This window comes from Oryctolagus cuniculus, chromosome 20, assembly GCF_964237555.1.
Source record: "Oryctolagus cuniculus chromosome 20, mOryCun1.1, whole genome shotgun sequence".
NCBI lineage: Eukaryota > Metazoa > Chordata > Mammalia > Lagomorpha > Leporidae > Oryctolagus > Oryctolagus cuniculus.
Window position 1 is genome coordinate 38,863,062 of NC_091451.1, and position 27,776 is coordinate 38,890,837.

The 27,776-nt window shown below is 58.7% G+C and overlaps 1 protein-coding gene across 5 annotated transcripts; it reads left to right on the top strand.

Moving 5' to 3' along the window:
- The first annotated feature begins 9,303 nt into the window (after positions 1–9,303).
- On the top strand, positions 9,304–27,693 carry CCDC197 (coiled-coil domain containing 197). Of its 5 annotated transcripts, none has more exons than XM_070065562.1 (7): positions 9,304–9,436; positions 10,192–10,414; positions 11,845–11,927; positions 12,705–12,883; positions 13,907–14,041; positions 16,306–16,422; positions 20,759–21,962. In XM_070065562.1, exons 2-7 carry the CDS (start codon positions 10,320–10,322, stop codon positions 20,960–20,962), a joined length of 813 nt encoding a protein of 270 aa, XP_069921663.1. In that variant the 5' UTR covers positions 9,304–9,436; positions 10,192–10,319; the 3' UTR covers positions 20,963–21,962. The 5 variants fall into 5 exon arrangements, with proteins under 5 accessions (XP_069921663.1, XP_069921666.1, XP_069921662.1 ...); XM_070065565.1 differs by lacking the exons at positions 9,304–9,436; positions 20,759–21,962 and adding exons at positions 9,443–9,784; positions 27,260–27,693; XM_070065561.1 differs by lacking the exon at positions 9,304–9,436 and adding an exon at positions 9,443–9,784.
- Positions 27,694–27,776: the final 83 nt, after the last annotated feature.

A 27,776-nucleotide genomic window follows, 5' to 3' on the forward strand; every position in this document is an offset into this window, starting at 1 on the left:
AACCGCGATGCCCGGGGCTTCTCCGGGAGCATCTGCCACCTGCACACCGAGCCCCACCACGCTCTGACGGCCTGCGTTTTGCAGGTAAAGCAAAGAGGCGGACGGAACCCACCTGCTGGCAGGACAGCGGGCGAAGTCCTAGTCTTACAAAAACATTGAGTATCACTGGAAGTCTTCCTTTTAAAAAAAAATGTAGACCTCCATTTCTTTCTTTCTTTTTTTTTTAAAGATTTATTTTTATTTATTTGAAAGACAGAGTTACAGAGAGAGGTAGAGAGAGAGAGAGGTCTTCCATCCTATGGTTCACTCCCCAGATAGCTGCTACGGCCGGAGCTGCTCCAATCCGAAACCAGGAGTCAGGAGCTTCTTCCGGGTATTCCACGTGGGTGCAGAGCCCAAGGACTTGGGCCACATTCTACTGATTTCCCAGGCTGTAGCAGAGAGCTGGATCGGAAGTGGAGTAGCTGGGACTGGAACCGGCGCCCATATGGGATGCCGGCGCTTCAGGCCAGAGTGTTAACCCGCTGCGCCACAGTACCAGCCCCCTCCATTTCTTTCTTAATGCTCATGTTTGTCCATGTGGGATGGAACAACTTGGATCAGTTTAGGAGGCACCCAACTTGTGGGAAAAGGCGCAGGCCTGCATGCGGGTCTTAGCCCTTCTAGAAAGTTCTGTTGGGACCCTGTGCAAGCCTCCTCCTCTCCAGAGCCCTTAGCAGTGGAGGCACTAACTGCACTGAGGGCGGGTGAGAGGTGGGTGAGGGGCGGGTGGGGAGCGCACCCTCAGGTGCCCAGGAAGCAGATCGGCAGCCATTGGCTGCTATCCCCACATTACTTTGTGCTTGGAAAAGAAAAATCATAATTGCAAACCAATTGGAATTCAAAGTGAGACTACATATAGATTTTCAATTTTATGCTTATTTATTTATTTGAGAGGCACAGAGACATTGAGATGTGGGAGAGAGAAAGAGAGAAAGAGAAAGAGAAAGAGAGAGAGAGAGAGAGAGAGAGAGAGAGAGAGAGAGAAACTCCTGCATGCCAATTTACACCACAAATGCCTGTAATATCTGGGGCCGGGTTGGGGGCCAGACTGAGCTGGGAACTCGGGCTGGGCCTCTCACACAGGTCGCAGGGGCCCGACCAGCTGAGCCGTCGCTGCTGTCTCCCAGGGTCTGCCTTAGCAGGAGGCTGGAGTCTGGAGAGAGACGGGGGATCAAACCCAGATACCGTGGAGTGCCCGGCTCAGCCCGGCCGCCCTGCTTTCTCTCCAGCTTCCTGCTAATGCTCCCTGGGAGGCACCAGAGCTTGGACCTCTGCCACCCGTGTAGGAGACCAGGGTGGGGTTACCAGTCCCTGGCTTCAGCCTGGCAAAGCCCTGGCTGTTGCAGGCATTTGGGGAGTGAACCAGCAAATGGAAGATTTCTCTCTCTCTCTCTCTCTCTCTCTTTCTCTCTCTCTCTCTTTCCCCCTTCCAAGTGGATGAAAAATAAATAGAATACATTAAAAAATTAAAAAACAAAAAACAGAAGCTGTGATATGGGGTGTGTGCTTGGACACACACATGCACACGTGAGGTCTTCTACGTGCTCCTGGGAGGCTGGTCCCCAGAGACCTCAGGGAGCTCCAGCATGAGCTGACCCTGGGAGGGGAGGGATGGGCAGCTGCCCTCTTGTGCCACCCTCGGGGCGGATGTGGCCATGTGCACTCACAGCTAAGGAGAGGGTGGCCCAGAGACTTAGAAATGCATTTCCAAGTTCACTCACTCAACACAGGGTCCAGATTGCTTGCACCTCTCCCTCTCCTTTCCCTTCCTCTCCTCCTTCCTGGTTTTCCAGTGCCCCTAACGCCAGCCAGCGTCTCCTGCAAACTGCACCGTCATAGTTTCTGGCCCGGCGCCTGGGAGCATATGACCTGGGCTCACAGACCTGGCACCTGCCGAGAGCCGGGCGAGAGCGTGGCCTGCAGGCTCTGGGGCGCAGCCAGCCTGGGCGCCTGAGCCGAGGGCTGTCTGAGCTGCGTGGGGGCCCCGCCTCCCAGCGTCTGCCCTGAACTCAGGGCCTATATTTAGCGTCCGTGCCTGGCCCCACAGAGGAGCTGGCTGAGACTCCGGATCTGCAGGCCTCGGTGCCCGGCGGGCTCGTTTCTGATCCAGGTGCCTGTCGGGCCCAGGGTTGCTGCGTCCCCTCCAGGGAAAGGCTGATCTTGGGAGAAGGAAAACAGGTCCTGATCCATCACCTGTTGCCCGGTCTTGGTGGGGCTGCTGAGGCTTCCACAGCTGCACGTCCCCCTGGCCCTGCGCCTTGCGCACCTGTCGGCTTGCTGTTGCTTGCTGTTGAGCTGCTTAGTCCGTCTCTGTGCCCGTTTCTCACCTCAAACAGAGTGCTGGCTGCAGCACCCTCCCCACGCCTGGGGCGACGCTGTGTGCGGGAGCCCAGCCATCCAGGGTGGCGGCAGCCCCAGGCAAAGGCCCAGTGATGATGACGGTGCTTATTTTTACCCGTGGGGCCCGACTTAAAGGCCATGAGTCCCACAAGGAGCCAGGAGCTGCATCAGCGGCTAGGACGTGAGGGCACAGCTTCCCTGGGCAGGAGGCCGTGTGGACAGGCAGAGGGGAAAGGGCCAGGGAGCACTCAGCACTGCAGGGGTGCAGGTTGCCCTGCGTCCTGGCACAGAACTGTCACCTGGGTGCACATGTGGGTCACAGTCCGGGCCAAGGGCACTGCACAAGCCAGGGCCTGTGTGGTGCAGAATGTGCCCGGACTCAGGGAATGGGGAAGGAAAGCAGCTGTGGTGTAAGGAGTTAAGCCGCCTCCTGCGATGCTGGCACCACTCATGGGCACCGGTTCGAGACCTGGCTGCTCCGCTTCCAATCCAGCTCCTTGCTAATGCAACTGGGAAAGCAGCGAAAGATGGCCCAAGTGTTTGGACTCTTACACCTATGGGGGAGACCCAGAAGAAGAAGCTCCTGGTTCCTGGCTTCATCCTGGCCCAACCCCAGCCATTGTGGCCATCTGGGTGTGGGGGGTGAACCAGCAGATGGAAGATCTCTCCCTCTCTTTTATAACTCTGCCTTTCAAATAAATTAAAAATAAACAAATAATTAAATGGTGCAATCACTACCCTCTCCTGCTGAGAGTGAGCTAAGGAGTTGAGGTCAAGTCCATAAAATGGGCCTGGTGCAGACTGACAAGGCACAGCCCCTGCTCAGAACACAGCCCAGGTTTCAAGACAGCAAGAGCAGAGCACCAAACCCGGCGCTTCTGAGTGCAGGGCCCCAGGCCTCTGCACCTCCACGAGGTCCAGATGCTAAACGCTCTGTGAGCTGTGTTGTCTGGGGCCATGTGAGAGATGCTGATGAGATGAGGGGCAGTGGGGGCCCAAGCGAATTTGTGGGTAGATGGCACCCACCTGGTGGGAACCGGGCTCTCTCCTCCAGCCGGAGTCGGCTGAGGCTTGGCAGCGGCTGTGGCCTCAGCTGGACAGACTGTCCTGGAAAGGCCTCGCTGGTGCCCTTGACCTTGGCTGAGGCCCAGAAGGCCTTCTCCTGGGTCAGAGACATTGGCAGACCCAGGGCGCCAAGCACAGACTGCACAGGGATCACAGGGCCGCACGGTTGTCCAGATGCTGCTGACGTGGTTACGCTGCGCACCAGATCTGTCTTAAACCAGCTCAGCTGGGCACACCATGGCCCTCCTCCCGCCATGACCTCACCCAGACACAAATATTCTCCTGGCTCTGGGGCACCTGGCATTGGGACAGGCCAAACGATGGCCTTGACACTCACGTCGACCTTGCTCCTTCTGCACAGCTGGGCCCCAGAGCCCCAAGGTCCTGCCCGAAGACTTAGCGTGTCTTACAGGGCCCCTGCCGGACAGCCCAGTGAGCTGTCACTCAGAAATCTGCGAGGGCTGAACCGGGTTCTCCTCTTAGGGTCTCACAGGATCAAAGTCAAGGCTAGGGCCCCTGTCCGAAGGCTCCAGGGAGACTCTGCTTCCAGTCTTGGGTCGTCAGCAGAGTGTAGCTCCTTGCAGCCGGCGCCCGAGGTCCCTGCTTTCTTGCCGGACGTTGGCTGAGGGCGTGCTGAGCTCCTAGCGGGTTTTCTGGCCCCCGTGGCCCCTGCCACCCCTGTCTCTTCCCACCACGGCTCCCTCCCACCTGCAGTCACTCGGCTTCCTCTTCCGCCACCAGCCAGAGCAGCGCTCAGCTCAGCAGGGTCTCCTGTGGTCAGATCAGACCCCGCGATCCCCGCGGCTCAGGCTCCGCGGTGTGTAACCCCAGCTGCACCTGCACGATCTCCAGCTCTGTGGCAGGTGCTCACTGGTGCCATTCACCGTAGCCACACCCCCGAGGGCTGGGTGGGCAGGGCCGGACTGGCCCCCTGTGGCCCTTTCCCCCTCTCCCGGCTTCCCTGCATTCTCCCTCCGCTCCCCTGTACTCTCCCCTCCCCGTCAGCATTTTGAAGAACACCAGGGCTCCCTCAAGTGTGATAAGAAACAGGGCCTGGTCCAGGCCACCCAGGGAGCTGGCAGAAGCCACCCCAGCTGGGGACTGTCAGGGCAGCCATTTTCCCAGGGCAGGGACCTCCCCTCCAGGCTCAGGGGAGTCCGGGGGACCTGGGCTGGGGGGGGGGGGCGTGTGAGAGAGTCCACAGGAGAGCCTGTTCCGAACCCGGAATGGCTACCATCCAGGGATGACCGCAGGGCTGGCCCCGGGTGCCTGCGCCAGGCAGAGCAAGAAGAGCCTCACGTGGAGACGCTCGTTTGATCTCCACCAACCCCACTCACAGGGAGGCAGCTGAGGCGCAGGAGCTGAGGCACCTGCCCGAGTCTCGGAGGAGCCGTGGGGGCCCCAGTGCTGCCCACTGAGCGCAGGGTGGACGCCCACTGAGTGCAAGGTGGACGCCCCCTGAGGGCAGGGTGGATGCCCACTGGGTACTGGGTGGACGCACACTTAGCGCAGGGGTGATGCCCACTGAGCACAGGGTGGACGACCCCTGAGGGCAGAGTGGACATCCACTGAGGGCAGGGTGGACGCCCACTGAGGGCAGGGTGGATGCCCACTGGGTACTGGGTAGATACCTACTGGATACTGGGTGGACACACACTGAGTGCAGGGTGGACGCCCCCTGAGGGCAGGGTGGATGCCCACTGAGGGTAGGGTGGACGCCCACTGGGTACTGGGTGGACGCCCACTGAGTACTGGGTAGATGCCTACTGGGTACTGGGTGGACGCACACTGAGCGCAGGGTGGATGCCCACTGGGCGCAGGGGTGATGCCCACTGAGGGCAGGGTGGACGCCCACTGGGTACTGGGTGGACGCCCACCGAGGGCAGGGTGGACGCCCACTGTGTACTGGGTGGACAGCCACTAAGGGCAGGGTGGACGCCCACTGGGTACTGGGTAGATGCCTACTGGGTACTGGGTGGACGCACACAGAGCGCAGGGTGGATGCCCACTGGGCACAGGGGTGATGCCCACTGAGGGCAGGGTGACGCCCACTGGGTTCAGGGTGGACGCCCACCGAGGGCAGGGTGACGCCCACCGAGCGCGGCTCCTCCTGTGCCCCAGGCTTTTCTGGAGCTGCAGAAATCGTCTCTTATAGAGTGATGATTCTGTGGAAGCTCCCCCCACGCCCTGCCCTGAGAGCAGGCCTAGAACGTTCCTTCCTGCCCCGCAAGGGCTCTTCGGCCACACACAGGGTCACCCTTACAAAGAGACAGTGCTCCCTGTTCCCCTGAGCTGGCTCTGCAGTTGTGCGCTGGGGGGAGGCTGGGAGGGACCAGGAGCTGAGGGCAGCCAACCCCAGCCATGCACCCGCCCTGCCCAGCCAGCCTGGCCGTGCCCAGGCTACGCCTCCCTTTCCATCAAGCACTGGAGCCACAACCCCTTCTCGGAGACCACCCCATGCTGCAGCCCCCACCAAGTCCTATGAAAGCACCGCCCAGCCCGGGTGGGGGCAGTTTGCTCCCCTGAGGTTGCCCACACTCCCGCCTGAGTGCGCACCGTCCTTTCGTCTCAATCTCTGTGCTCTTGTGCGGTTGTAGTCTTACACTTGGGAAGACAAGGGACTGGACCCAGTCCCCCTGGGGGTCTGTCCCAGCCCAGCCAGGACTCTCCACCCCCACAGCATAAGTTAGGGGTCCCCACCATCCTTGCTTTGCATCTCAGGACTCTGGGGTTCACCGAGGTTATGCACTTGTCCTAAGGCCACATGGCTGCTGGCCTTGCACTCTGGGCATCACTTCTGCTGGGGGGAGGGCTGGCCTGGTCCCTGCGGGAACCCTGACCAGGAGGTCCGACCCGGCCCCTCCCGAGGGCGAATTCCAGCCGGGAGTCCTGATGAGTGGGAACTCCGATTGCAGTTTAATTGGGGTTGTGTCCTTGAAGAGGCTCCCAGGTCTCAGAGTTCCCAACGACAGCACCAGACAGACCCGCCTCTCTGGGTTCTTCTCACCCGGGGCCCCTGCAGCTCATCAAGCCGGGGGGCTCCGGCCTCGGCGTGAGCAGCCTCTGAGGTGGGTCCGTGGGCGTGGGAGCAGCAGGGCGGAGTCTGCCCCCCAGGGCCTGTGCTCAGAGGAGCCCCCCAGCTCCATATTCTGTGCCCCGCACTGCGGAATTCTTCAGTCTGAAAACCACTGTTCACTGTCTGTATGGAAGCTGACAGCTGAGAGCCCCAGGCCGGCAGATGGGGGCAGTTGCTTTCCACTGCTTTACTCCCCGGACGGAGGCAAAGTGGCCGGGGCCGAGGCAGGGCTGGAGCGAGGAGCCAGGACTGCAGTCCAGGTCTGCATGTGAGTGGCCGGGACCCCACTGCGCGAGCCACCGCCACCGCCTCCCAGGGCCTGCCCTGGTGGGAAGCAGGAGTCGGGGCCGAGCTGGGAAGCAAAGCCAGGCGCTCTGCTAGGGGACGCGGCCGCCCCACCCACGAGGCCAGTGCCGGTTCCCTGAACAGTGTTTAAGCGAGGGGCACAGACCCCTCGTTCTGTACTGGGACTCAGAAAGAGTGGAGTGGAGCGAGCCTCGCCACCAGGTCCTCACTGTGCACCCCCACCAGCAAGTATCTTCAGCTCCTGACCCTCGGTTTTCTCATCTGTAAAATGGATCCATGCTGCCTCCACCTGGCAGGGCCCCGGGTGGTGGTGGCGGTGGGGGTAGGGGCGGCTTTCCGGGAACTAAGTGGGAGATTGTTCCAGGTGAAGGGCCAGGCGGTGGTGAGTCCCGGGAACCCTGAGTCCCTCTGCAGAGGCCTTACCTGGAGGCACAGCCCCTGAGCGGCTGCAGGCCCTTCACAGCCAGGCTGCCTGCCCTCCAGTCACTTTATGGACTGCCTGGCAAAAATAAAACCCTCGCTGGGGAGCAAACCGCACCCCCCGCACCAGCCCTCCTGCCTGTGGCGCTCTGAGGTCAAGTGGCTTAGGCCGTGACATTCAGGGATCTCTGAGCCTGGGAAAAGCAGGAGGTTGGCAAGCCTGCGCCAGCTCTGTGGTGGGCCAGCGTCCTGCCGACGCCCCAGGGCTGGTGCCGCCTCCTGGGGCTGGGCAGCACCGCGTGTAGCGCTCACGTCTGCCAGTTTCCACGTGCCGGCAGCTCAACTCCCCGGGGGGCACCGACCTTGACTTGCTGGCTCCAGAGCAGGCAGCCCTCCTCGGCAAGCCTCAGTGTCCCCACCTGAGAAATAACTCAGTGCCCAGCCCTGTTAACCCCTGCGTGGAAAGTGCAGCATGACCGTCAGCCCCTCCCCCTGCTCCGCCTGTGCCAGGGCAGGTGCATTCGAGGCCGGCCTGGCCCTGGCACCCCTGCGGGTGAAACCAACTCCGCACTCTGCCAGCCGGAGCCTCCTGCGGGGACCCCTATGCTCGTACTCACGGCATTGCTCGTTCCCTGGGCTGGCTGAGGGCGTCCAGGCCCTCGGGACCGGCCTGTCAGTCAAGCCACAGGGAAGGCACACAGCAGGTGCAGCCATGCGGGCGTCCTCTGCGGGTTCTTGAGATCAGAGAAGACAACGGAGAGTTCCTGGGTCCCGTGTCTGCCCCGGGCCTGGGCTTAGCTTTCCTCCCTATTCTCTGCCCTCCCTCTCCCTCCCGCCTTCCATCAGGCCTCCAGCAACTGGGGCACTTCCTGTTGCTGGCCCGCGTGCTCTGCCTCCTACCCACAGAGGCCTCATCCCAGCCTCTCCCTCCCTGGCCTCGCCTTCTGCGTCTGAGGCCATCATCATGGCCACCGGGGTGGTTCTGGGCCTCTGAGCCTTTGCCCTTCTGTTCCTTGTGCCAGAATACCCTTCCCACCAGACGTCTGATGGCCCCCAGGGTGGAGGTGACCCCTCCCCAGGGTAGCCCCTGGCTCTTCGTCCTCTGCATCCACGCTCGCTTTGCATAGATTCTGTCCCTCTGCTGTCTGATCCCAAGGCCAGTGCCAAGCCTGTTCAGGGTACACTCAGGAGCTGGGGGACAGGCCCAGAGCCACGGGGAGATGGCTCCCTTGCACCCGCTCAGGGACCCTGGGGTCTCCATCCATTTTCTGTTGTGAAACAAAGAACTTGAGAAAATGCACTTTTTGTAAAGAGATGGACTTGGCTCATGATCCTGGTGATTGAAGGGTCTAAACAGTGTAGCACTGGTGTCCCGAGCTGGTCCCTGGCTGTGTCACAGCACGGAAGGGGATGGAGAGGGGCCTGGCCTCTGGCAGGAGGGGCGAATGCACAGGGTGGCCTCGCCATGACCAGCTGCCCTCGTGAGAAGTGACTCGGTCCTCCCAGAGCAACCGCAATCCCTCCGAGGGCAGCCCCTGTGACCCAATGCCCTGGTGCAAGGAGGACATGAGCCCTTGGGGACCCACTCCGACCCCAGCACCAGGGCCGGTGCCGGGCAGTGAGCCCTGAGGACTGGGCTGTTGGGGGAGGGTGGTCCAGACTCACAGAACCCCAGCCCTCTGGCCCTGCCCAGCCTCGGCCAAGAACCAGACCAGCCTTGGAGATTGAAGTCACCGAGCCCCAGCCCCAGCCACAGGCCTGGCCCCACCGTCACCCCGGCCCGGGTTTCTGCTGTTGCTGCCCCAGTCCTCGCCCTGTCCTAGCTTCTCCCCCACTCCTGGTCCTGCCCGGCCCCAGCCCTCGTCCAGGGTTCAATCCCCATTCCAGCTCCCACCCCAGGTTCCTGCCTCTGTCTGTGCCTCACTGTGGGCTGACCCCCTGCCTCCTGCCGACTGCAGATGACCGGCTTTGAAAGAAAGGGCACTGCGAACCCAGCCTCCCCTGGTGACCCGGCCCCTTCTCCCCGTGTCGGGAAATGAACAGGAGATTGGGGAGATGGGTCACAGGTGCACCGAGGATCTAGTCCTCCAACCACCGGGGGTCCTGTGTGGGGGTCCCAGGATGAGGACAGAAGGCAGCATTGTGATGTCACTGCCTGGCCTTGGCATGGTGCTCCTGGAGCCGCAGGTGAGTCGCGTGGTCCCCTCCCCTGGTGGCCTTCATGCGTCCGTGTTTGGTGCTCGGACTGGAAAGACTGAGCACACAGCCCGCGCCTCCTCTCTGCCATGCCCTACGTGCTGGGCTGGCCCCGCAGCCGGCCAAGGAAGGCTACACTGGCGTAACCAGAGCCGGCCCTGGGCGAGCGGGCTGAGAACTGTTTGCAAGGCTGTGTTGAAGCTGCCTGCTCACGGGACCACCCTCCTGGCTTGACCTTGAACTTGTTCTAAGGGTCTCTGTTGCATACTCTGCACCTGCGCCCTCCGCCCAGAGGACGCGATGTTGGATCAATGAGTGCATGCCCGCGTGGATGGGCAGGTGGGCAGAGAGAAAGAGAGAGAGAGAGAGAGAGAGAGAGAGATGAGAACAGGAGCTCTTCCCAGTGTGGGCTGGGCTCTGAGTGAGCCCCAGCTCTGACCTATGACCCCTGGCTCTTACCTATGATCCCCGGCTCTGACCTGTGACCCCTTCCCGGTATCCCTGGTGGAAGGCCCCCTGCATCCTGGTGCCCAGGATGAGACTCGGTGGTGACCAGGCCACACCAGTGACGGGACAGCAAGGGCACTGAGGCCGCTACGGAACAGCATATGGGGTTCCCTGAGAATTAGGGGTGCCGCGCACAGACCCCAGACTTTGGATTTCATGAGCCCCAAGTTCAAACGCAGTCCTGCTGTTTGACCTTGAGCTGGCCACAGCCCGCTCTGAGCCTCTGTCTCTCTGTGCAGTGGGAACGCGAGCCCCGGCTCTGGAGGACTTTCCCGAGGCTTCGAAGAGGAGGCGGCTGCTGTGATTGCTCTGGGAGCTGCGACCCTCCTGCCTGGCCCCCCGCCAGTGAGGGACAGAGCCGGCGGCCATGGACGCAGGCTGGGGAGCTGCCCGCAGCCACCCCGGCAATGAGGACGAGGAGCTGCAGGCGCTGGCGCAGGAACTCTGCCAGCTGCGGGCTAAGTACGAGCCGTCCCTGACAGTGCTGTGTCCCCGCCCCAGCCCCACTGAGACTGAGCCCACGGGAGGCCCAGGCAGGGGAGATGCCGTTGTGGGGCCTGGGGAGGGATGACAGGCGAGGCCGTGTCCTTGGTCCTCAGCCCGACTTTGCAGGCTGAGTCTACATACCGTGGGGAGCGGTGCGAGGGGCCTCCCCGTGCTACCCCCACCCCGCCCCCTGAAGTCAGTCTGCGAGGTCGGTGCCCTGGTTCCTTAAAACAACGACAAAATCCAAAACCTAAAAAACTCCTTTATTTAAAAGGCAGAGTGACAGAGGGGAGAGACAGAGAGATCTTCCACCTGCTGGTTCGCTCCCCAAATGCCCACAACAGTCAGGACTGGGTCAGGCTGAAGCTCAGAGCCTGGAGCTCCATCTGGGTCTCCCACACGGGTGCAGGGGCCCAGGCGCCTGGGCCGGCTTCTGCTGCTTTCCCAGGAGTGTTAGCAGGAAGCTGGGTTGGAAGTGGAGCAGCCAGGACTGGAACCGGCTCTCCGCTCTGGGCTGTGGGTGTTGCAAGAGGTGGTTTAACCACGGCTGCAAGGCCAGCCCTGGTGCCCCGGCTCCAGGTGGAGACCTTTGGCCCTCATGCCACCCAGGGATGCCCCAACTTTCAGGCCACCCACAAGGCATGCGCCCGTGAGCAGAGCTACACAGCCAAGTCCCCGCCCTCGCGTCACGTCCTCAGGCGATGTCTGGGCCTGATGAGGTTTGCACCACAGGGACTCCCAGGGCCCGTGTCCGCATGGAAAAGATGATTTCCCTGCATTTTTCAGGACTGAACAGATGAGAAAACGGGCTCCAGGGAGGCTGAGCGCCTGGCCCGGCTCACTCAGTGGTCCCCCAGAGACCCCCTCGGCAGCCGCTGTCGGTGCCAGGGTGGTGCGTGGGCTCAGCCGGGTGGCCAGCCCAGGCCCTCTCCACCCTCTGCCCTTCGTGTTCTCCTTGGCTGGCCTGGAGCAGGTGCCCGAGGGTCTCGCCTGTGAACTGCTCCGAGAGCCACGTGTGGGGCTGGGTGGAGGCCCTGAGCTCAGCCTGAGTGCTGCTGAGTGCTGGGCACCCCCTGTGTGGACAGCCCAGGGCCGAGAGGTGAAGCACCGGCCAGGGGCACCCCCAGGAGGAGGAGTGTCTCTCCTGGGAGGGGCCTCGGCCGCCACCTGCCCGGCCGCCAGGATAGGTGCCGATTCCTGGCACCAGGAAGGCCTGACCTTCACTTTCCCCCAAGCCCTCCTCCTGTTTCGGGCTCAGTTTGCTGTCCAGTAACATGGGGGTGGAGAGACTGCTCGCTCAGTGGCCACCTGATAAGGTGTAGGGGCCAGCCCGGCGCAGGTGTGGGCAGGAGACCCCAAGAGAGGGCCTCGCAACGCCCTGCCCACCCTCCCGTCTGGCTCTACAGGCAGCGGAAGCTGGAAAGAGAAGTGGAGAAGCACAAGGTGTTTGAAGACTACCTGATCCAGGTGCTTGGGAAAATCCCCACGGGTAGGTACAAGCCCAGCCTCCCCCTCTGGGGCCCTGTGGCCTCCAGCTACTCACCTGCAGAATGGGGCTCCACAGAGGCCGACTCCCCTGTGGTGGAGAAGGGCCCGGTGCTGAGTTGGACTGCCTGGGGCAGGGCCCGCCCTCACCGTGGCTGAGGGCCTGGCCTCGGCGAGTCTCCGGGGCTCGGTTTCTTTACCTGCACAATGGGAACAGGTGGACTAGGTGAAGTCGCCTTCTATAAGCACGGAGCACGGCCCGGGCTTTAGCTGTCACCCAGTAAGCGCCCGGCCTCTGATTCTCACTTCCGCTGCCTCTCTGGGTCTGCGGCTTCCCCAGCTGCAGGTGGACCTTGCTCCTCGCCACCCCCTGCACGAGTCCGGGGAAGGACTGGTCTCACGGTGCTCCCGCTGCGTTAGGAAGATGGGTCGCCGAGCCATGATGCACAGTGTGCAGAGACATTGCGTGACTTCCGTGCAGATCTCCCCGCCGTCTCGGGGGGACATGAGCCCCTTGGCATCCGAGGGGCCCTGGGCCACACCCCGTGCATCTCAGGGATGATTGCACTTCGTTCGTCTTTAGCTTTGGGTCCGGTTTTGCTGTTATTAACCAAGAGTACGGGGGCTTCTGAATCAGATTTGCTTGTTTTGTTTTACGGGGTTTTTATCGGGGTTTATGTTGTGTCCTATCCTAATTTCTATGCTAGTCTACTGTTACCCGTGCTGGTAGCGTCCCCCACCACGGAGCTGTCCACCCATGCCCGCGGCCCCGTCTCCCCAGGCTGCAAGGCCCCGGGGGAGCCCGAGACGGCGCTGGTAAAAGCCTTGGTCGAACACTACGGGCAGCTGCTGTCAGCCAGGCAGGACGTCCAGGCACGGCTGCAGGCCTTCTCCCAGATGAACCAGGACATGCACCAGAGGCTGCAGTCCCTGGAAGACAGCCACAGGGCTCTCATGCCGGTAAGCACCGCCCGAAGCCTGGTGTTCCCCCGGCTCCCGGGAGCTGGAGCGGGTCCTCTCCTCTGCACACCGGGCTACCCCTCCGAGGTCTGGCTGGGGTCGCCTCTCCGGAGCCCCGCTGGTGCGCGCCTTCAGCTGGCTGATTCCTGGGCTCAGCTGGTGCTGTGGAGAAGCCCCGAGGCTGGGTCCAGACAGACTGGGGTTCAGACCCCAGCTCAGCCACTGCCCGGCCCATGACTGGTTTGTGTCCTCTCTGTGCCTCAGTTTCCTCTTCTGGGAAATGGGGGCTGCAAGCTAATTGGTCTCCAGTAGGGGTGGGAGGGGCTTCCGGGCAGAGGAACCCACCTGGGCAATTCCAGGCAGCCACCAGAATTGCCAGGATCCTATCCTGGTCCCGCGGGGCCACGTGGAAGAGGTGGAGAATCTCTGCCCTCTAGTGGCGGCGCTGCGCACCTACATCACTCTGTTGCTTTTCTAAACCGGCAGCTCCAGGCCCAGGGCGAGGGGAGGCCCAGTGAGGGGACTGTGCACCTGTGGGGTCGGATCCCATTTTCTCTTCAAACTCTGATTTAGTCCTCATGGAATTTTCTTCACACACTTCGATGATTTAAAAACATTGCATGGAAATCCTGCCCAATTACGACCGAGCCTCTCGGGGCCCCTTGGAGTTTTGCACCTGAGCCCTGCCGTGCTGTTCTCCAATGCCAACAGCAGCAAAGGCCCCCTCAGAGAGGCAAGGGACCTGCACACACCCTGCGATCCCCGACTCTCTGCCCGAGGGCCCGCCCAGGGCAGGGTGCCGGCCTGAGCCACGCAGACCCGCTGCAGCCCGGCGGCCCCTGAGGCTGGAGGGGCACGGGCCTCGTGCTCTGGCTGTGCCGAGGAGCCAGTCGGTGGGACGGGCCCCTTCTGCCTCTCGCGCTGCCTTCAGTCACCGCGGGCAGTGGGCTCCCGGCCCCGGCCCCAGCGCAGGACCATGCCCTGCGGGGTTTGCTCCCCAAGACCACGCCCCTCTGCCTGCAGAGCCTCAAGATCCGGCTTTGCCAGCTGCAGAAGAAGTGTCACCGCAAGCACGCGCAGTGCCGACGGCTGGGGCGCGGCACCGCCTGCCGGGGAGACGCTGACTGCGACCCGCAGACGCACACCCAGAGCCACCTCGTGAGTCCAGGCTGCTGGCTCGGGGCGGGGCGGAGGCTGGGGACTGCTGCCTCCTAGCTGTCCTCACTCCCATCACACACAGACACAGACGCACACCAGATAGACACACACATGTAGACACAGACACGGACACACACCCAGACACACACATGTAGACACAGACATGTAGACACAGACACACACCCAGAGCCACCTCGTGAGTCCAGGCTGCTGGCTCAGGGCAGGGTGAAAGCTGGGGACTGCTGCCTCCTAGCTGTCCTCACTCCCATCACACACAGACACAGACACACACATGTAGACACACACATGTAGACACAGACACACACGGAAAAACACAGATATACATGGACACACAAACAGACAGAAGCATACACCAGACACACACATGTAAAGACACAGGCACACATAGACACACACATACACACAACAGACACACATGTAAAGACATACACTGATGGCACAGATACACTTGGACACACAACAGACACACGTGTAAAGACCAAGTAGACACGGACACACAGACAGAAATACAAACATACAATAAACACATGTAAAGACACAGACACACATGATGACACAAATACACACAGACACACAGAGAGACACACAACAGACACACATATACATACAGACAGACACACAACCGATACATGTAGAAAAGACACAGAAACACATGGACACATATACAGACACACAACAAACACACACGTAGAGACACAAATACAAATGAACACAGACACACACATACACATGTACCACATACATACATACAAAAGACCCACACATAAAGACATACGCATGATGGCACACATATACTTAGACACACATACACACACACATCAGACACACATGTAGAGACACAAGTACACATGGACACACAGACATAAATGCAAGACACACAACAAACACAGGTAAAGACACAGGCACACATGATGACACATATACACATGGACACACAGACATGACACACAACACACTGGTACACACATACAGACACACAACTGACATGTAAAGACACAGGCACACATGAAGACATAGACACAACCCACACACACACACGTAAAGACACAGATGTGAAGACACAGACACACACCTGGACACACAAAGACACAAAGACACAGGTAAACACAGAGGCACACACAAATATAAAGACACAGGTAAACACAGGCACACACACACATAAAGACACAGGTAAACACAGAGGCAGACATGCACACACACACCCCACAGACACACACACATAAAGACGCAGGTAAACACAGGCACACACACACATAAAGGCACAGGTACACAGAGGCACACACACACACACACACACACAGGACTCACTCTCCAGCTGGTGGGTTTCTAGAGGGCTCTCTGAGGTGGGGCAGATCCCCTTTACAGATGGGAGGACTGAGGCCAAGAGGGAAGGACCAAGCAGGGATCCGCAGGACCGGTGCCGGGGCCCCGCACTGCTGGGGGCTGAGCCGCCCTTGTCCAGTATCTGTGCTGGCAGGGAGGGAACTCCGCGCAGGGCCGCTCTGCACTCTGTCGTCCTCATGACTGTCTCTGATCCGTTCCGGCTGCACTCAGCACCGGGCTGAGCGGAGGCGGCACTCCTGGCCCGGGTTCTCCCCACAGCCATCCCGCAGGTGGGGACGTGAGGCTCAGAAGGAACACGTCTCGGCCCAAGTCCACGGGCAGACATACGTGCTGCCCTGTGCCGGCCCCGGCCTGGGTCTCAGCACACCCAAGGCACCGTCTGCTCTTCTGGCCTCAGGGACTGCAGGGAGCACACGGGGACCAAGGCCAGGGGCAGAGCTGTGCTGGGCACGCTCCCCCGAGGCGGGCTGCGGTCACTGACTGACTGTGGGACCTTCTGAAGCCCCGGCTGGCCGGGCCCTGTGGCTCCGAGTCTGGAAGACACAAGGGCTGGGGTCTGGAGGCAGCTGACCGCCAACCACAGGGCTGAGCAGGGCTAAAATGGCCACATTCGGAGAGTCCCTTCCAGGCCTTTCTAAGCAGAGAGTCAAGGCTGCCACAGCTGACCATGGCCCTGGAGGCCTGAAGTCCAGGCCCAGTGCTGCCCAAGTGAGGAACATGGGGTCCCTCCACACCCCCAGGCCAGGGCCATGGCTGTCTCCAGCTAGGGCGACCCTTCAAAGGGCGTTAGCCCAGCCTCCCTCCCCCAAGCCCCTGGGGCTGTGGAGTCCAGGCCAGGCTCCAGGCCGGGGCCCCAGGACCCCAGGGAGCGGGCTGAGCCTCCGCCCCTCCCCCAGCAGAGCCAGCAGCTCAGCACAGCACAGCTGCTCATCAACAGTATGGCCCGGCGGTGCCACCCCGGCCCCCACCGCAAGCCCGAAAGCGTGGGCCTCTTCTCCCAGCTTGAGCTGATCAAGGTGAGCACAGACGGGGTCCGTGGAGCCCCTGCTGCCCCGGGGCCAGCGCCTGCCCGAGCCAGTCCTGGGTCTTACCAACCCCCTCCTCCGTGGCTACGTGGGGTCTCTGTGAGTCTCAACCGCTAGGCGAGAATGTTGGGGTGGTAGGGGCACCGAGGGTCTTCTCCTGCAACCCCACATCTACGTGCCATGTAAGTTGTGAACTACAGTACTACTGAAGGTGGAAGATGCAGTTGAAGGTCCACTGATTTTCGGGTAAGCGTTTGGCCTCGTGGTTAGAAGCTGTTGCGATGCCTGCATCCCAGACTGAGCGCCTGGGTTTCAGTCCTGCCCCAGCTGCCCTGCCAGTGTAGACCCTGGGAGACAGCAGCGATGGCTTGAGCAGGGAGACCCGGATTGAGTTGCTGGCTCCTGGCTCTGTCCCAGTCTGGTCCCAGCCACTGCAAACATTGGGGGAGTCGACCAGCAGATGGAAGATCTCTGTGTGTCTCTCTGTCCCCTCACCCCCGGTCCCCGCTGCCATCTCTCTGCCTCTGGACTAAGCAAACAAATTTTTTAAGAAGTTAAAAAGTTTTTAAATATGTTTAGTTTGGTGCCAAAGAATTTTGAAATCCAAGCACAGCATTTTCATAACGTGCATTTCCACGTGTGCATGAAATAGACACACCTGCAAACAGGCACACATCGACCACGTGTGCACCTGGAGGGGGCGTGTCAGGGGCTGAGGAGCCTTCGGCTCAGGGTCCTACACTTAAACTTCCGATGCCCGGCCGAGGCCGCCGCGCGTCCCCTCTTCACTGTCCCCACCAGGACCAGACTCTGCTCAGTCCTTAACAACGGCTTCAGGTGGCAACAGAGCATGCGTGCTCTTAAAACAGTAACTTCCCTGAGGTGTAATTCACACACCATGAAATTTACCCTTTCAATGTGCGCACCCAGTGTAGTCAGAATTGCAGGCATCACTACTCATCACTACTCTCACCACCCCCAAAAGATGGACCTTGCATCTAGTTTCTCTTGTATGTAGTGCGTTTGCAAGGTGCATCCGCGTTGTAGAGCGAATGGGTGTTTTGTTCTTTTTGAGGGCTGAGTGATGTTTCCTGGTGCAGACACATACCACCTGGTGGGCACACGTGGAGGCAGTCGGGAGTGCCGCTGTGAACATTTCCGTGCGGGTTTTTGTGCAGACACATGCTCTCAGTTCTCTTGGGAACACACCTGGGGGGGGGGGACGGTAGAGCCACGTGACATCTGTGTGCAACGTTTTCAGGAACTGCCAGCCTGTTTCCCAAAGTGGCTGACACACTCACATCCCCCCATCGCGGCGCGAGGGTTCTAATGGCTCCGCATCCGGTCAGCACTTGGCGTTGTCTGTCTTGTGGTTTAGCCACCCCAGTGCAGTGGCACCCCACTGTGGCATGGACCCACATTCCCCATGGCTGGTGGCGTGGAGGGTGTCCCATGTGCTTGCCGGCCGGCTGCATCTCCTCTCTGGAGAGATGCCCACACAAGCCTTGGCCCCATCCTAAAGTGGGAGAATTTGTCTTTTTATGGTTGTTTGATGCTCTGAATAGTTCTCTGTCACCAAACACCTGTTTTCACAGTGTTTCCTCCCACTCTGGGGTTAGCTTATTTATTTCTCGATGGTTTCCCTTTTACAAGTGTGTTTGTTATTGAAAAGCAGTGTGACAGAGAGAGGGAGGGAGACACATCTCCCATTCACTCATTCACTCCCCTCTGCCCACAGCAGCCAGGGCCGGGCCAGGCTGAGCCAGAGCTGGGACCTCCATCCAGGTCTCCCCCAGGCCCAGCAGGGACCCGAGTGCTAGAGCCACCGGCTGCGGCCTCTCGGGTCAGAGCCGAGGCAGGCATCCGTTCCAGGACTCCAATGTGGGCTGCGGGTTTCGCAGGCCCCGGCTTCACCTCTGTTCCACGATGCCTGTCTCTTTAAGGGTACCCTTTGAGCACAGCCGGTTATGGTTCTGATGAAATCCAACATTTGGCCTTTGCTTGTTTTTGTTTGCTTGGACTCCGATGTCCTAAGAAAGCCGTGCCTAATCCAAGGTCGTGAACATTCACACCAATGTTTTCTTGCAGAAGTTCTACATGTAGCTCCACATGTTAGGCCTGGGGTCTGTTTCAGTGGATTTTTGGAGGGAAGCAGGGACCCTACTTCCTTCTTTCGTGCAAGGTCAGGTGGTTGCACGGATGCTGTTTGTTGCACAAACTGTTGTTTGCCTGTTGCACTGTCTTAGTACCTTTGTCAGAAGCCAATCGGCCATGACACAAAAGTCTACTCTGGACTCTCAATCCATTCCAGTCAGCCGAGCGTCTCCTCTTACATGGCACTGCTGTGTTCACTGCGAAAACTTTGCAGGAATTTTTTATTTCTTTTTTGTTTGACTTCAGAATTTGAAATAATGATTTAAAAAAATCTTGAGATATATATAAATTAAAATAGTACATATTTATGGGGGAATAATGTGATTTTTTTAAAAATATATTTATTTATTTGAAAGGCAGAGTTACAGATAAAGAGGGAGAGACAGAGAGAATGGCGCTCCATCCACTGGTTCACTCCCCAAATGGCCACAGCGGCCAGGGAAGCCGGGAGCCAGGAGCTTCTTCTGGGTCTCCCACTGCTTTTCCCAGGTGCATTAGCAGGGAGCTGGATCAGAAGCGGAGCAGCTGGGACATAAACTGGAGCCCATATGGGATGCTGACATCACAGGCGGCAGCTTTTCCCGCTACGCCACAACACCAGCCACTAATGTGATGTTCTGCTACCTATATCTGTTGTGTCATATCCAGTCGTACTAAATGCTCTATCCTTTCAGGCATGTAGCATTTCTCTCCAGTGAAAGCATCCCAAATCCTATCTTCTAGGTTTCATGAAGTGCGCATTATCTGCAGGCACCCTTCCCCCCGTGCAGTCGCACCCTTGAGCTTCTTACTCCTAGACAGCTATGAACTAACTATGCACCAGCCCACCTGTCCCCGTCCCTCCCTCCCCACTTTGTCTCCCGTCTCTGGTAACCACTATTAGATTTTTAATTTCTATGAGATCGCCTATTTTTAAAAACACTTATCTATTTGAAAGTCAGAGTTATAAAGAGAGAAGGAGAATCAGAGAGAGAAATATTGAGAGAGGTCTTCCATCCATTGGTTCACTCCTCAAATGGCCACAACAGCTGGGGCTGGCTGGGCCAGGCTGAAGCCAGGAGCTTCATCAGGTCTCCCATGTGGGTGGCAGGGGCCCAAAGACTTGGGTCACCTGCTGCTGCTTGTCCCAGGCCATTGGCAGGGAGCTGGATCGAAGATAGAGCCGCCAGGACACGCACTCCTGTGGGATGTCAATGTCGACTGTGGCAGGTTTACCAGCTATGCCACAGCGCCGGGCCCAAGATAACCCATGTTTTAGACTCCAGACGGGAGTGAGACCAGGTGATGATGGCCTCTTGTGCTTGGCTTCTTTCTCTTAACATATCAACCCCCGGTTCCATCCATGTTGCTGCAAACAATGAGACGTCACCCTTTGTCCAGGGTGCTCGCGCACCGCATTTTCTCTGTTCGTAAATCAGCGGGCGGCCGTGGCAGCCATGGCGGCTGTTTCCGGGTCTTGGCTGTTGAGACCAGCCCTGCAGTAAGCAGGACAGCTGTCTCTCCAAGGACGGACTCATTTCCCTTGGACACGGACTCGGGAGTGGGTGCCTGGTTATAGGGTGCGTCTGTGTTTAGCTTTCTGAGGAACGGCACACTGTGTGACACAGTTCTGGGGACACCGTCACACTGAAGTCCACACAGTTGGCATCAGCCCATCCACACTGCACAGGGGATGGGCGAGGCCATGTATGTCTAACCAGCCCCGGGTGTTCGCTTCAACTTTCTCCTACGAAAAAGGAAGACAGTGCATGGTGATGTCATAAGGTCCCGAGGGTCTCCCACAACTACCGCATCAGGCCTCTGGGCCGACATCTGTCAGTCACTCAGAAACCACCAATGCACTCGGCTAAAGAGGTGGAAGTGGGAGGAGATGAAGGCTCGCCTGGTCCTTGGGAAATAAGTGATCTCTGGGCAGTCAGGGTGAGCTTCTTGGAGGAAGAGTGAAAAGGGCCAGGAAGCCACATTCGGGGTGGATCTAAACTCCTGGGCACCCGGCTCTACCACTGTGGGCTGCAAGCCACTCAGCCTGTGGCATTGACACCATGTCCTGTGCCACGCACCCCGTGCCACTTAAAGCAGACGCAGGTCAACCATGGATGGGGGCTCGATCCCTGGGCCGCGGCGTCCAGGGCCCAGAGCGCTGTGGCTGACAGAGACCGACTTTCCCCCGCAGGAATTTATATTGGACAAGATGGAGACGGTGAGAATCCTCTCGCTGCTCGCGGAACCCAGAGAGTGCTGGTCGGAGGACAGCCTCAAGAGCCACAGGCCCGGAAGTTCCCCCAGGTCCTTTAGGAGGGGCGCGGGCAGCCAGCACCCAACTCCCAGAGCCCCGTTTCCCAGCGCCCAGACCTCGAGGCGCTCCAGCCCCTGCTGAGCGGGCGCGGCCTCGCGGGCTCTGCAGCAACACAGCCAGCTCCTCAGCGCCTCCCTCGGCCTGCTTGCTGCGCCATCTCCGTCCCCAGGGGGTGGGAGAGGGGGCAGCGAGAGGGCTGGGACTGAGGGGGTCTTGCTCCCTGCCCTGGGGCTATCAGCAGCGGTCAAGGTGGGGCTTGCCCAGGACTGAAGCAGCAGGGAGGAGGGGAGCGCCCTGGGTCCCAGGTGAGACCACACACTCCTAAATCCCAGGATCCGGGCTGTGGGACACACGAGTCAGGGGCACCCGGCAAGGAGCCCCCAGCCCCCACACACACTGGGCAGGCATCCGGGGCGTGGAATCTAGAAGGCGTCCAGTGACCTGTTTCAGAGGCTGAAGACCAAGCCGGGCCTTCTGACCACCCGAGGGCCTCCGGGCCGCTGGAGAGGAATGGCTCCATCGGGGAGGCCTCTCTGGGCTCGGCTGGTTTTCCTGCCTGTAAAATTGGGTGAGAGCACCTGTGAGGGGGCCCTCCTCCAGCCTGGCGTCCACAGGTCAGCATCAGAGGAGCCTGGTCTACACGGCGGGCAGCGTGGCCTGGCTCTGTTGTGGCATGTGGGTGACATCTGCAGCTTACTCAGGTAAGGGCTTGAAGCCAAGAGCATGGCGCTGTGGCGCAGCAGGTAGAGCTGCCACCTGCAGCACTGGCAAACCCACACGGACACCGGTTCACGTCCCAGCTGCTCCACTTCCAATCCAGCTCCCAGCTAACAGCCTGGGAAAGCAGCAGAAGATGGCCCGAAGCCTTGGACCCCTGCTGCCCACGTGGGAGACCCAGATGGAGTTCCAGGCTCCTGGCTTCAACCTGGTCCAGTCCTGGCTGTTGTAGCCATTTGGGGAGTGAAGATTATCTATCTATCTATCTATCTATCTATCTATCTATCTCCCTCTGTAACTTTATTTTCAACTAAAATAAATACATATTTAAAAAAATAAGATAAAGAGCAGCTATGGAGCTGTGAACAGCAGCAAACGAACTTGAAAGGTGCAGAGATTCTGTCAATAATACCGAGGGGGCGGGGCAGAGGCTCAGAGGGGGCGGGGGTTTGGGCATTGATTAGGAAGCTGAACTTGAGGAAGGAGGCGAGGGGGGCCTGCTCTCCTGAGGGAACCTGGAGGGAGAGACTTCCCGCTGGGCAAACAGAAGGTGGCTGAGGCCCACGTGGGGTTGAGACAGGCCCAGAGGCCAGGCACGGGGAGCGCCCTCAGGCCCTGTTTGGCCTGCTGTCTCCCAGGAGAGCTGAAGTCCCCACCCATCCACCTTCCCTGGGCAGAGCCTCAGGCAGGGGTGGTCCCAGTGACTGTGCAGCCAGGTCTCATGGCCACACGAGCTGGGTCACTTCCAGAGTGTCCGAGCAGACCAACGTGTGTGGTTTCCAAGTCCCAGGTGACACTGGTGCTGCTGGGCCAGGGAGCACACGTTGAGAACGGCCGCTTTAGAACAATGGCAGACCCTCCCCCCAGCCCCCCGCGCAGGCTGGGTACAGCTCGGTCTCGACCACCAGTTCCCCCTGCTGAAACGGGGTGGGCCCTGGGTTCTGGGAGCGTGGCTCCGCCCACGTCACCTCCTGGGAGTCACCAGACACAGCACGGCCTCCTGGGTCCAGGATGCATTTCTCTGGCTTCGAGGCTGGGCCTGCCGGGGCTCTGTGTCCCTCTGTCCCCTCGTGCCTGCCTGCCGTGCACCTGCTGTGCCTTGGCAGGGCGCTGGGGAGGAGGACAGTTGGAACAGAGGCCTGGGGCGGCAGTGGCTGGGCCAGCGAGCTGCCTTCCCTGATGGCAGCTGGGTCTGTTGGGAGCTCCCCGCTTCCCCTGTGGGGGGCTGGGGCCCTAAGATGCACACAGCAGGCACAGGGCCTTAGCAGCACGGCTGTGCACTTGAAGGCTTGGCTTTGTCCCGCCCTCATGTTTTGCCAGACAGGAAGCTCCCTTGGGCCTCACTTTCCCCTGGGCTCTGCGGCAGCCGAGAGAGGCTGCTGAGTGAATTTGGAGGACAAAAGTCCTCGGGTGTCTCGTGAAATGTCCTCCCAGCTGCACCCCAGGAGCCCAGACACCAAGGGCCAGGGCTGGGGCACTGCGGAGGCCGAGGGCTCATTACCGGCCAGCGAGGCCCGGCTTGGCGCAACTTCAGATGGAGACGTTCCTCCTTCAGACCCTGCTGGAGAAGCCGGGCGCTCAGGGTGTGGCTGGTGCTGGGGACAAGCCCAGCACTGTCCGGTCCCCAGACCACATACCGTGGGATAGCCCAATCCCTCAGAGTGGTAGCTTTAAAAAATATCCATCTATTTGAAAGTCAGAGAGAGAGAGAGGTCTTCCATCACTGGTTCACTCCCCAAGTGGCCGCAACAGCCAGGGCTGAGCCAGGCCAAAGTCAGGAGCCAGGAGCTTCTTTCTGGTCTCCCACCTGGTGCAGGGGCTAAAGCACTTGGGCCATCTTCCGCTGCTTTTCCCAGGCTGAGTGGTGACGTTTAAACCTTAGTGTTTATTAAAATCATCTGTGATAGGGGCCGGCGCTGTGGCACAGCAGGTTAATGCCCTGGACTGCAGTGCCAGTATCCCATATAGGCGCCGGTTCAAGACCTGGCTGCTCCACTTCCGATCCAGCTCTCTGCTATGGCCTGGGAAAGCAGTAGAAGATGGCCCAAGTCCTTGGGCCCCTACACCCACCTGGGAGACCCAGAAGAAGCTCCTGGCTCCTGGCTTCAGATCAGCTCAGTTCTGGCTGTTGCGGCCAATTGAGGAGTGAACCAGTAGAGGGAAGACCTCTGTGTGTGTGTGTGTGTGTAACTCTGACTTTCAAATATATAAATAAATCTTTAAAAATAAAACAAAATAAAATCATCTGTGATAGTTGCTTTAAAAAAATAGAGACAGCCAGGGTTTGATGCTTAGAGATTCTGATTTTAGGGCAGGGCCTAGGAATCTGGATTTTTTCCAAGCTCCCCAGGTGGCTCCAAGGCAGACAACTGTGAGATCGTGGAGTGAGAATTCCTGGGCATCTAGAAATCAGCACAAGGCTGGTGTGGTCTGTATCTCCCTGTCTTTCTTAGGGGAGGGCTTTGGAAAAAGAGAAGCAACCGAAGTGGCAGCCAAAAGCTCTTTGACGGCGTAAAGATGGACAAGGCGTCAACTGCAGAACACATAAAAATTGCTAACAGTAACAAGCTGCAGGAAATGGTGGAGAATTGAAAAGGGATCAGTATTTTTGTTATTGGAAGAGTTCTTACAAAGAAAACACACACACACACACACGACAGCAACTGCTCGTATCCAGCAAATCACCAAACAAAGCAAGCTGTACACATGACAGTTACTTCAACCATATAATTTTTGCCCCTTGATAAAAAGTGTGAGCTGGAGGTCTGGGGCTCTGCAGCCCAGCGCCCTCTTTGCACACACACTCTGGAAAGCAATCAGATACGAGGTCTCAAAAGCCTTAAAATGTTGATGGCCCCCGGCTGAGTGACTCTGGCTCGGGAACTTAATAAAACCCAAGCTATGTGGTTCCACGTGGCAGAGGCCAACTCGCTTGACCTAGGCTAAAGCAGCAATGCCTGGGCTGCTCCCACTGGAAAGACAGGGGCCTCTCGCTTGAGCCCCTGCTGCATCGGGAGCCGATGGCATATCTTGTCTTTGGGCTCCATCCGCTCACCTAGCCCTCGGCTTTATTCTCAGGCTCGGCACCAACCAGACAGCGGCCAGCACCTCCTGCCCGATCCCCTGAAGCCGAGGCAGAGAGACAGCCGCTGCGGAGCAAGTCCCAGGGTCCCTCTGCGTGGATCACCGTGCGGCACGTGCCTCTTAGCCACGTCACCATGTGCTGGCCAGCCCCAGGCACCAGGTCCATTCCGGAGCTCTTCTCTGTAACTAAGGGGATCCCATGCTCTGATTGGCCAGGCCCGGGGAATCATTCGTGGCTGGTGGACGTCCTCCGTGTCCAGGGTGGGTGCCACACACACTTCATGGATAGAGAGAAGGGGAGATATGGCTCCCCCAAGGGAAACCAGACGGAGGGGGGCCCTGGTGCTGGCCAGGCAGAAGCAAGAATGCCCAGGACAGGTGCTGATAGATTTCTGGACAAAGACGTGAGTCACGTTCGTTTTCCCTAGAAGTCCAGACTGGAAAAATCTACACGTCCCAGAGGAGGAGTTCAGGAAATGTTGTCAGCACTGCCTGATCGTATGATTCTGCAGCTATTAATATGTTTAATATTTAATGTAAAATATTTACAAAATATTTGTAAATAAAAAATTTATAAAAATGTTTCATGTAAGCCAACAGATTTATAGAGTGTAAAGTTAAGTGGGAAAAAAAAGCAGAGGGTTTAAAAAATAAAACCCGGGGCGGGCGTTTGGCCTGGGTGTTGCGACACTAGTGGAATTGCCTGCATGTGAGTCCAAGCTCCACTTCAGATTTCAGCTCCCTGCCAGTGCAGACCTTGGGAGGCAACTGGTGCTGGCTGGAGTAGTTGCGTCCCTGCCACACCCACATGGGAGGTTTGGGCTGAATTCCCAGCCTGGACCATGGCAGGCATTTGGGGAGTGAACCAGTAGAGGGAGCTCCCTGGGGCCAGCGCTGTGGCATAGCGCGTAAAGCCACCACCTGCAGTGCTGGATCACATTTGGGAGCCAGTTCGAGTCCCAGCTGCTCCACTTCCAATCCAGCTCCCAGCTAATGCTCCTGAGAAAGCAGTGGAAGATGGTTCAGGTTCTTGGGCCCCTGCACCCATGTGGGAAACCTGGAAGAAACTCTTGGCTCCTGGCTTTGGACTTGGGGAGTGAACCAGCAGATGGAGGATCTATCTCTCTTTCCCTTTCTCTCTTTCTCTCTCTCTCTGCCTGTGCTTCTCTGTAACTCTACCTTTCAAATAAATAAATAAACCTTTAAAAAAAAAGGAGCTCTCTATATATATGTGTGTATCTCAAAAATATTAATTTAATAAAAATTATGAATAAGAAGCATGAAAGGAAACACAGTTTTCCCTTGGTACCTGTGCGGGTTGTGTCCAGAACCTCCCGTGAACTCTGTGTAGGCCCTGTAGGCCCAAGTCCCTTATAGAACAACAGGTGCACCGAGCCCAGACACCCTCCTGGAGACCTTAGATCATGTCTGGATTACTGAGAATAGCTGACACACCGTGCTTGCTGTGTAACTAGCCATTAGACCATCTTATTTAGGAAACAGTACCTAGAAAGAGAAGTCTGTATGTTTTCAATACAAATGCATTCTTTGGAATTTGAGAAGCAGAGAAAGAGAAAGGATAGAGTTCTTCCATCCACCGGCTCCTTCCCCAAATGCCCTCAAAAGCCAAACCAGGGGACCAGGAACTCGACTCAGGTCTCCCGTGGTGGCAGGAACTTGGTTCCTGGAGTCTTCGCTGCTGCCTCCAGGCTCGGCACTGACAGGAGACTGCAGTCAGGACCCCGGCTGACTGAATCAAGCACACCAATGTGGGACATGGATATTTTTAAAGATTTAATTTATTTATTTGAGAGGCAGAGTTAGAGAGAGAGAGAGAGAGAGAGAGAGAGAGAGAGAGAGAGGTCTTCCATCCCTAGTTCACTCCCCAAATGGCCAGAGCTGGGCTGATCCAAAACCAGGAGCTTCATCGAGGTCTCCCACATGGGTGCAGGGCCCAAGCACTTGGGCCATCCTCCACTGCCCTCCCAGGCCATTAGCAGGGAGCTGGATCGGAAGATGAGCAGCCGGGACTGGAACCAGAACACTGACTCTTTTCTATGCATGGTTGGCTGAATCTGCAGGTGTGGGAGCCAACTGTGCACGAAGCCATGCTTCTAAGGGGGACGACCACAGTCCCAGCGAGGACGAGCAGTAAAGAGGTGACCCCCGGCCGGTGCCGCGGCTCACTTGGCTAATCCTCTGCCTGCGGCGCCGGCACCCCAGGTTCTAGTCCCGGTTGGGGTGCTGGTTCTGTCCTGGTTGCTCCTCTTCCAATCCTGCTCTCTGTTGTGGCCCGGGAAGGCAGTGGAGGATGGCCCAGGTCCTTGGGCCCTGCACCCGCATGGGAGACCAGGAGAAAGCACCTGGCTCCTGGCTTGTGCCGGCTGTAGTGGCCATTTGGGGGGTGAACCAACAGAAGGAAGACCTTTCTCTCTGTCTCTCTCTCACTAACTCTACCTGTCTAAAAATAAAATTAAAAAAAAAGAGGTGACCCCACCCCCAATCCCATACAGTAGCCTGCATTAGCAGTCCCAGGGTCCTCCTCCTGACTCGCCACGCCCCCTCTCTTGACTCCAGCTTGGCCATGTGACCTGTTTTGACCAATAAGATGTCAGTGGATTGTGACCTCAGCAGAGGCTTGAAACACTATCCTGCAGAGCTTGGCTCTGAGCAGACAGGCACACCAGCCTGCAGCTGGGAGCCCCAGCACCGTCGGGTCCTCGGCCAGCCCACGGGCCCAGGAGAGAGAAGTAAACCCTGGTAATGGCGCCAGCGACGGTTGAGGCTGTCTGTTACTCGCATGCACCAGCTGTCTGATTCACCTGCGCACTTGTTCAACTGCCACACGCTCTCCGCCCCAAGAGTCACCCTGGCTGGGGACCCTGCCCACCCAGTCACCAGGGATGCTGGGGGTTGGGAGAGAGGGGCGGGAGCCCCGCCCCGCCCCACGAACCGCAGTTCCCCAGGAGTTTCTGTGATGCGTGTGTTGAGCTGCTGGAATCACCAAAAATGCTTTATTCAAAAATGGGAACCAATTCTTGGCGTCTCACAGACCCTAACCTTTGGGATTCCCAAGAATCAGGCTGATGGTCGC

Bases quoted from the DNA above. Each gene is read 5' to 3' on its own strand.
- CCDC197 (XM_070065562.1), top strand. From the start codon at position 10,320: ATGGACGCAGGCTGGGGAGCTGCCCGCAGCCACCCCGGCAATGAGGAC. The intron at 10,415-11,844 runs GTACGAGCCGTC...CTGGCTCTACAG, and splicing joins CTCTGCCAGCTGCGGGCTAA to GCAGCGGAAGCTGGAAAGAG. The intron at 16,423-20,758 runs GTGAGCACAGAC...TTTCCCCCGCAG, and splicing joins CCCAGCTTGAGCTGATCAAG to GAATTTATATTGGACAAGAT.